The sequence below is a fragment of the Sinocyclocheilus anshuiensis genome, unplaced genomic scaffold (genome assembly GCF_001515605.1).
Source record: "Sinocyclocheilus anshuiensis isolate Anshui unplaced genomic scaffold, SAMN03320099.WGS_v1.1 scaffold914, whole genome shotgun sequence".
Lineage (NCBI taxonomy): Eukaryota > Metazoa > Chordata > Actinopteri > Cypriniformes > Cyprinidae > Sinocyclocheilus > Sinocyclocheilus anshuiensis.
The window spans coordinates 2,493,431-2,502,201 of record NW_015539870.1 but is presented as its reverse complement, the minus strand read 5'-3'; the positions used below and the strand labels follow the sequence as shown (position 1 = coordinate 2,502,201).

At 37.0% G+C, this 8,771-nt stretch overlaps 1 protein-coding gene across 1 annotated transcript in view; it reads left to right on the top strand.

Moving 5' to 3' along the window:
- The first annotated feature begins 1,533 nt into the window (after nt 1-1,533).
- LOC107685110 (hydroxysteroid dehydrogenase-like protein 2) overlaps nt 1,534-8,771 on the top strand; it is an 11,109-nt gene continuing 3,871 nt past the window's right edge. Inside the window, exons 1-7 of the mRNA XM_016481599.1 lie at nt 1,534-1,773; nt 2,565-2,728; nt 4,350-4,448; nt 4,536-4,606; nt 5,023-5,066; nt 5,227-5,330; nt 5,455-5,553. Of these exons, the coding sequence (XP_016337085.1) occupies nt 1,757-1,773; nt 2,565-2,728; nt 4,350-4,448; nt 4,536-4,606; nt 5,023-5,066; nt 5,227-5,330; nt 5,455-5,553 (598 nt within the window). The 5' untranslated portion in view covers nt 1,534-1,756. The remainder of the gene's footprint in view (nt 1,774-2,564; nt 2,729-4,349; nt 4,449-4,535; nt 4,607-5,022; nt 5,067-5,226; nt 5,331-5,454; nt 5,554-8,771) is intronic.

Sequence of the window (8,771 nt, the reverse complement as noted above, 5' to 3'; positions counted from 1 at the left end):
AACACTCCAAAGAGAGGAAAAACTGAAATCGCATCATATGACCCCTTTAAGTGATTGAGACTAAATTCAGACTAACAAAACAACAGCAGCAACAAGTCTGTGTTGAATAAAACTCAAACGATGTAGTTAAATTATTAAATTTAAACATTTCAAAATATTGAATGCACTATTTAATTATTATACTTATTTAATTTGTATTTAACTATGTAGGTATTTAAATAATTCAGCATTATATGCTGTTGTCTGGCCTTATTTATTTATTTTTTTAAATGACAAGTGACTTTGTGACTTCTTGCACTTTATATTCAGTGCGATAAAGTACTAAAAATTGTTGTAATATTTATTTTATTATAAATCAAAAAGCAAGACATGAAAAAAACAGGGAGTTGAAATGGCAGCTGCAGCCAATGAGCCCAAGGGCAAAGTGATTAGGCTATATTTCGTTTCGCTTTTTATTAAGTTAATTTAGGAAAACATTTGGAGCATTTTTTGTTCGTTAAATAAGTTTTTGTTTTTTAAAGTAGGTTAACGATCAAGCGGCCAGCGGCAGACAGTGAGCTGAGCCTGTTATAGGTTATATACCATAGTATGTTTGATCAGTTTAGCCTTCTCAAATCATCACGACTTGCCTAAAATAAAATCTATAGATATAAAACAGTTCAAATAACAATGTTTAAATGTTAAACCTAGATAAATGTGCGCTGTTAGACGCATATCCAATAGTTTGTGCGGAGAGTGGAAGCTAAAGCGCGCTTTGAAGGACATGAAGTCACCAGCGAGATCACTTGCATTTTTTTCAGTGGAAACAACTTTAAATAGCCTATGCGTCATTTTTGCTCATAAAGAGTAATAAATGATTCGGAACTGCAAAGTGTCTATTTTTTTTGTGTGCACTCACGATATCAACAAAACGTTGTGCTTTATACTGCCGTTTCGGTCTTGAACAGGAGCGCTTCACAAAAATGAACCGAAACTCAGCGAATACACGCCTCACAGACATGATAAATATATCTATAGAAAGCTTTAAGAAATTTTAGAAGTAATAAAGGCTTCAATTTTATAAGATTTAAAAAATGTATTCATCGCTATGAAGGTAAGATATTGATTATCGAGAATACTATTACGATGTCATTTAAGAGATTAGACTAACTGCCTAAACAGTTACGATAGTGTTTATTTGTCAGCATTTAAATGTACAGTTACGTGTCTGGGCAGCCTACTTTTCTGGGATTACCAGACTCTGCATATGAATTTATATGTTCTTGTGTCTGGGTAGCCTACTTTTCTGGGATTACCAGACTCTGCATATAAATTTATATGTTCTTTAATAACATAAAACAGTATGTTAATTCCGCTATCATTATTTATGGTGTTGCAGTTATTTTGTTTCTCAGTTTCTGATAAGAATGAGGCAGGAGAGGTTTCTGTGAGAGTCTCTACCTATAGCGCATATATAAAATGAGCTTCACCGGAAGATTATGAGCTGGCTTGTCTTTATCCGGAAGTTCTAAATAGCGCTCCGTGCGTATGGCCAATTGGAATGTTCCTTTAAAAACAGGAGCGTTCACGGCTTTACCGGAAGTAGAGGGAATGATGGCGCAGTGGAATCTGTTACTGGAGTAAAGGGCAAATTCACAGCCTTCGTTTTCATCTGGAGCTCCTTGGTTTGCACAACACGTGTTCAGTTTAATGTTACACGCATTTCTCCTGTAGTTCATTCCGTCCCCAGATCAGGCACAGTATTGCAGGAGCCACGATGCTGCAGAACACGGGGTGAGTTTGTCTCTTGCTTGTTAGCCCGTGTGATTTAACGCTACATTATAGCACTTGAATAAACCAAGTTGTTGTTGACTAGTATTAAAATACTTGTTTTATAAGTATGAACTCATTCAGGCGCTATTTCAGCTGTGTCATGACTCATGAATGACCTAAGAGAGCTAAACTGTGTTGTCAAAATATTCCAGCCTACATAACTAATTTAACTGCAATCTGTTAAAACTGATTTGGCATTTTAGAAGATTATCGAAACCTATTTTCCGTTATAATAGTATGTTTATATTATGTTTATATTATTTTTAATAATTTGACCTTTACCCTAATTTCCTATGCGCAGGTATCAAGGAATGACAACGCAAACAACCATACGATTAACATTGTTATATACAGCAGTGCTTGTTTGTAAAACATAGAACAAAATGGACTACAAAAGTGCAAACATTTTATATATATATATATATATATATATATATATACATACATACATAAACACACACACACAAGAGCCTGTGGATGAATTATGGAGAGATATTGCTGACAAAAAGTAGGGACACAATTATGCAAAATAACTTTAAAATAAAAAATCCCTAACCCTCAATACAAATGGCAGGTAAAATTGTGGAATTTGACTCAACCAGTCACGTGACTTTAGATTTGACTGTATCCACACAGATATATCTGTCTCTGACTAGTTATATTTTGCCTGTCCGTCATTGTTTGAATAGTGCATTAATTACAATTTGATGAGATGATGTTGATGTTATATGATTCATATGCATTCATTTTAGGAAGCTGGGAGGATGTACTATCTTCATTACCGGAGCGAGTCGAGGTATAGGCAAGGCCATTGCGCTCAAAGCAGCGCGGGACGGTGCCAATGTGGTCATTGCTGCCAAAACTGCTGATCCTCACCCCAAACTGCCGGGCACCATCTACACAGCTGCTGCAGAGAGTGAGCACAGGACTCAGTTACTCTTACACACATTTATACACAAACATTAGAGAGGAAGATCCAGGAGTCCATATCCCATTCATTTTCTCCATAGCTATAACTGTATTTAACGTTTTAGCACATCTCTGAGATTTAGTTTTTAAAAACAGTGTTTAATAGCCTAATTCACAGTATATTTCTGCATTACACATAATCCTCATGAGTGAGAGCCACCAGTAGTGAATGCATTGCGGATGATTTGGTCATGTTGTCTTCCATGCAATGTATTTATTGTTGTTTATATAGATATCATTACAGGTTATAGCACTGACGTGAAAATTGATCGGTATTACCAGGCCTAAAGTATGCCAAGATAATGTTCCTGACACTGTCACCCACTTGGATTGTTGTCATGAGGCCATGGATTAATGATGTTGCTTATATTTCTGACACAATTACACCACCGCCTGGACTCTTGTCACAATGCCATGGAATCATGTCGATGATTGTGGCTTTGATTAATGGGCTGTTAATACCAACCAGTGATCACTTGAATGCCGCAGCCTAGTACAGCACTGTTGTTGACCATGTGCAATGTGCATCACCTCTTGGACACAACATACAGTACTCTTCTTCTAATAGCTACTTCCATCATGATCATGCTCCATGTCACAAAGCAAAGGTCATCTCAGACTGGTTTCATGACAATCCGTTAAAAGAGTTTCAATAAAACACTTTCACAGTATGAATATGCAGAACCTACACTACTATTTAAAAGTTTAGGATGGATACAAATTTTGAAAGAAGTGTCTTATGCTCACCAAGGCTTATTTGATCAATATACAAATATAATATGAAAATATAACTTTTATATTTTAAAGGAATAGTTCATCCTAAAATGAAAATATTTTGCCATACAGGATGTAGATGAGTTTGTTTTTTATGCAAACAGATTTGGAGAAATGTAGCATTACATCACTTGCTCACCAGTGGATCCTCTGCAGTGAATGGGTGCCGTCAGAACGAGAGTCCAAACAGCTGATAAAAACATCACAATAATCCACAAGTAATCCACACCACTCCAGTCCATCAGTTAACATCTTGTGAAATGAAAAGCTGTGTTTATAATAAACAAATCCACCATCAAGGCATTTCAAACCGTTGCTTCCAACTAAAATCCTCTATTCATAACATTTCTTCCTCCAGTGAAAAAGTCGTCTCTTCTGATTCAGAAGAGAAATATGCACAGATCAAGCACTGTTTACAAGTGAAAATAGTCAAAAGGTTTTATAAACAAATATGTTTGTGGATTTTGATGTGAGAGGACAAGAGGGGATGAACCTTTTCACTGGAGGAAGCGTTATAGATTATACTCGTATTTTGGCCAAGTTAAAACAGCTTAATGATGGATTTGTTTCTTACAAACATGCAGCTTTTGGTTTCACAAGACATTAGCTGATGGACTGGAGTCGTGTGGATTACTTGTGGATTATTGTGATGTTTTTATCAGCTGTTTGGAGTCCCATTCTGGCGGCACCCATTCACTGCAGAGGGTCCACTGGTGAGCAAGTGATGCAATGCTAAGTATTTCATAAATAATTTCATGTGATAAGTCTGTGATCATATAATGTCTGTTTGATAGTTGAAGCTGCTGGAGGGAAGGCATTGCCGTGCATCGTAGACGTCCGTGATGAGAAGCAGATCAATGAAGCCGTGGAACAAGCCGTGGAGAAATTTGGAGGTGAGTTACAGCATTTGAAATGTCTTATATTCTTAGCACTCAGGTGGGTTATAATTTGTCCTTTGTCTTCTGTGGTGCTGTTGACAGGGATTGACATATTGGTCAACAATGCTAGTGCCATCAATTTAACAGGAACTCTGGAAACCCCAATGAAGAAAGTCGGATTATTGTGATGTTTTTATCAGCTGTTTGGAGTCCCATTCTGGCGGCACCCATTCACTGCAGAGGGTCCACTGGTGAGCAAGTGATGCAATGCTAAGTATTTCATAAATAATTTCATGTGATAAGTCTGTGATCATATAATGTCTGTTTGATAGTTGAAGCTGCTGGAGGGAAGGCATTGCCGTGCATCGTAGACGTCCGTGATGAGAAGCAGATCAATGAAGCCGTGGAACAAGCCGTGGAGAAATTTGGAGGTGAGTTACAGCATTTGAAATGTCTTATATTCTTAGCACTCAGGTGGGTTATAATTTGTCCTTTGTCTTCTGTGGTGCTGTTGACAGGGATTGACATATTGGTCAACAATGCCAGTGCCATCAATTTAACAGGAACTCTGGAAACTCCAATGAAGAAAGTCGACCTTATGCTAGGCATCAATCTCAGGGGAACGTACCTGACGTGAGTAAAAGTGTTATTGTTTGAGACTGACTGACGATCACGATAAACGACATAATTATTTTCTGTTAATCGAAGGCTTGCCACAGATATTGTCAGGAGAGCTTAACTTGTTTTGAACCCGCATGAACTCTTCTAACTGTGGCCACTGTTTTTATTACAGGTCTAAACTCTGCATTCCACATCTTCTGAAGAGCAAGAACCCTCACATACTTAACCTCAGCCCACCTATCAACCTCAATCCCATCTGGTTCAAAAACCACACGGGTGAGCGCAAGAGCATTCTCACATTCAGTGCTCTAGGCCTTTGGTTTCAGACTACCACTGAACATTTATTTGATAATAGTGACAAATAATGACACTGATCTTGTTTTCCGTTGTGTCTGTGTAGCGTACACCATGGCAAAGTATGGCATGTCCATGTGTGTACTTGGAATGGCCGAAGAGTTCAAGGGATCTATTGCCGTTAATGCCTTATGGCCCAAGACAGGTAATGGCTTTCCTACATCAGTCATTAAATAATTAAATTCAGAGATCATTAATGCACGAGTAGATATTGCTGATTCTGTATTCTGTAATATATATCTACAGAACTCCTACAAAGGAAAGTCTTAGTTGAATATTGAAGGGATAGTTCACCAAAAAATGAAAATTCTGTCATCAGTTACTCATTCTCATGTCGTTCCAAACCCATAAAAAGTTCACTCACAGTACTGAAGAGGTTTTTAATGAAACCTTAGAGGTTTCTGTCCCTCCAACGAAAGTCTATTCCAACAAAACTTTGATGCTTCAAAAGTTTCCTAAAGACATTTTAAAAAGTAATTCAGATCAATCGAGCAGTTTAATCCAAGTCTTCTGAAGAGACGCAGTTATTTTATTTAATAAACAGATTAATTTAGGCTTTTATTCACATATAAACACTGATCAATGCATATATATATATATATATATATAGAGAGAGAGAGAGAGAGCTTCTGAAGAACCAAAGAGAGTTATTCTCGCATGTCAAGCAGTTATTTTTATAATACTTTTATTATATTTTGTGTCTTTTTTTAAAGCTTGAAAGCTCCAGTAACCACTCATTGTAGCTGCATGGAAAAGAGTGAGCAGAACACTGGCATTCCACTGAAATTATAGGGAAATGTAACGGCCACTTTTACAATGAAATCAATTCTAAAAGGAAAAAATCATCCCTAGGGTTATTATCATTAACTAAATCTTTAAAAAAAAATCATTATTTCAAACTAAATATGTGACCATGGACCACAAAACCAGTCATAAGGGTCATTTTTTAACACAATACATTTTTTTTTTTTGAGGAAAATAAAAAAAAAGATACGTCTCGTATAAGTTGCATTTTCAGAAATAATAATGGCAGGCCTAATAATGTTGTAATGTACCAACATTATAAACACTATAGGATAATTTAGTTCCCCTCACTTTACAACAAATACTTTAAACTTAACCGTATCAGAACAGAATACGAATTTAAAAATATATAATTCTAATGGATAAATATAATTGCAGTATATAATAATATATGCTTAGCAATAAACATGCCAAAACAAATTAATTTATAAAGAAACGTAAGGTAAAGTTGGGCTTACTTCTCTCAGGCACAAATCCAAATGTGTCCATATTCGTGATGTAGCTGAAGCTAAACTATTAGCCTTATTAGGTAAAATAGGCTTTGTAGTTCACGCGCGTTCCAGTATCGACGGAAAAATATCATAATGAGCAAAAATATGCCACAGTGGACCGGGTCTCGCGCCGAACGGCACGGTGAACGGTTGCGCTGTTTCCAATGAATGCAGTAGCTTAGTGTGCGCGTGAGGCGCCGGCGCGATCAAACAGCTGAAACATAAAATAGACTACTCTGTCATTTTTGGTCATACAGTAAAGGCATAATTCGAAACTGCAAAGTGTTACCAGTTTGAAAATTCAAGAATAATAGCAAAGTTAATAAGAATTCTTTCTAAATGCAGCACCGTTCTTATTTCGCTCTGCATAACCTGAACGAAAAAAAACATTTTTTTTTTGCTAAGAACGAACCGAAATGAAAACATTTCGCTTTTAATCTGTGTATTTAACAGCCTGGGAAACCTTCCCAGGGCAGTACCTTGCCTCACCGACTAAAATCAGGGCGCCTACTACGGAGACGGCACCTGAGGTGAGGGGGCACAGTGACCGAGGTGGCCGGGCCGGGCCCCCTCAGCCCCCCAACGCTGCATATATGTTAACTGAAATAAAGTAAATATAACATTTATAATTGTAGTTTAGTTTAACAATGGAAAAGAAAAATAAATTAATAAAAATGACAAAAACGCAACAAATTTACTGTAACTTAAAGTGAAAACAGATATGTAAAAATTCAATCTAATTCCAAATATTTACAGAAACTATAATAGCATCAGTGAAACACTGCCCATCCCACATTTTTTTTTTCTTGTCAAAAATAATTTTCACTTTTTCACTGCTTATGTTAACATAATTGAAGTATAGTATGCTCCACATTCCAAAATTACTTTAAAAATAGTTTGATTTTTTTTTTAAATATCCATTTAAAGCAGCACTATGTAACTTTTGGTGCTCTAGCGGTTAATAAACAGAGCTGCACACATCCCGCGGAAGAACATTCCAACCGGAGCTACTTCTCTAAGTTTATGTCTATGGCGATTCACGCAGGTATGTGTTACTCCGCAGCGGTGACGACCCGACCAGGCTACAATAGTCCAAATATAAGCACTTATTATAAGTGTACCGTAGTGATTCGGAATAAGACAAAAACACGGTTTGGAAGATGAATTCATGATGTACTCGCTCATTATATACATTTAGCAAATTTTGAACACAGAAAAAGTTACATAGTGCTGCTTTAATATACATTACCCATGGTTTGTTATTATCTTCTAAGCTAAATCCACATGACAGTGTTTCAGCCATGATGATTTGTGTCTTACAGAGATGAGTGTAACTTTCCTGTATCTCAAAGCGTAGAGCATGTCGCTAGCAACACCAAGGCCATGGGTTCGATTCTCAGGGAAAGCTAGAAGTGATCTAATGTAATTACAGTGGTGTGAAAAAGTGTTGGCCCCCTTCCTGATTTCTTATTTTTTTGCATGTTTGTCACACTTTAATGTTTCAGATCATCAAACAAATTTAAATATTAGTAAAAGATAACACAAGTGAACACAACATGCGGTTTTTAAATGAAGGTTTTTATTATTAAGGGAAAACAAAATCCAAAACTGCATGGCCCTGTGTGAAAAAGTGTTTGCCCCCTAAACCTAATAACTGGTTGGGCCACCCTTAGCAGCAACAACTGCAATCAAGTGTTTGCCATAACTTGCAATGAGTCTGTTACAGCGCTGTGGAAGAATTTTGGTCCACTCATCTATGCAGAATTGTTGTAATTCAGCCACATTGGAGGGTTTTCGAGCATGAACCGCCTTTTTAAGGTCATGCCACAGCATCTCAATAGGATTCAGGTCAGGACTTTGACTAGGCCACTCCAAAGTCTTCATTTTGTTTTTCTTCAGCCATTCAGAGGTGGACTTGCTGGTGTGTTTTGGATCATTGTCCTGCTGCAGAACCCAAATTCGCTTCAGCTTGAGATCACAAACAGATGGCCGGACATTCTCCTTCAGGATTTTTTGGTAAACAGCAGAATTCATGGTTCCATTTATCACAGCAAGTCTTCCAGGTCCT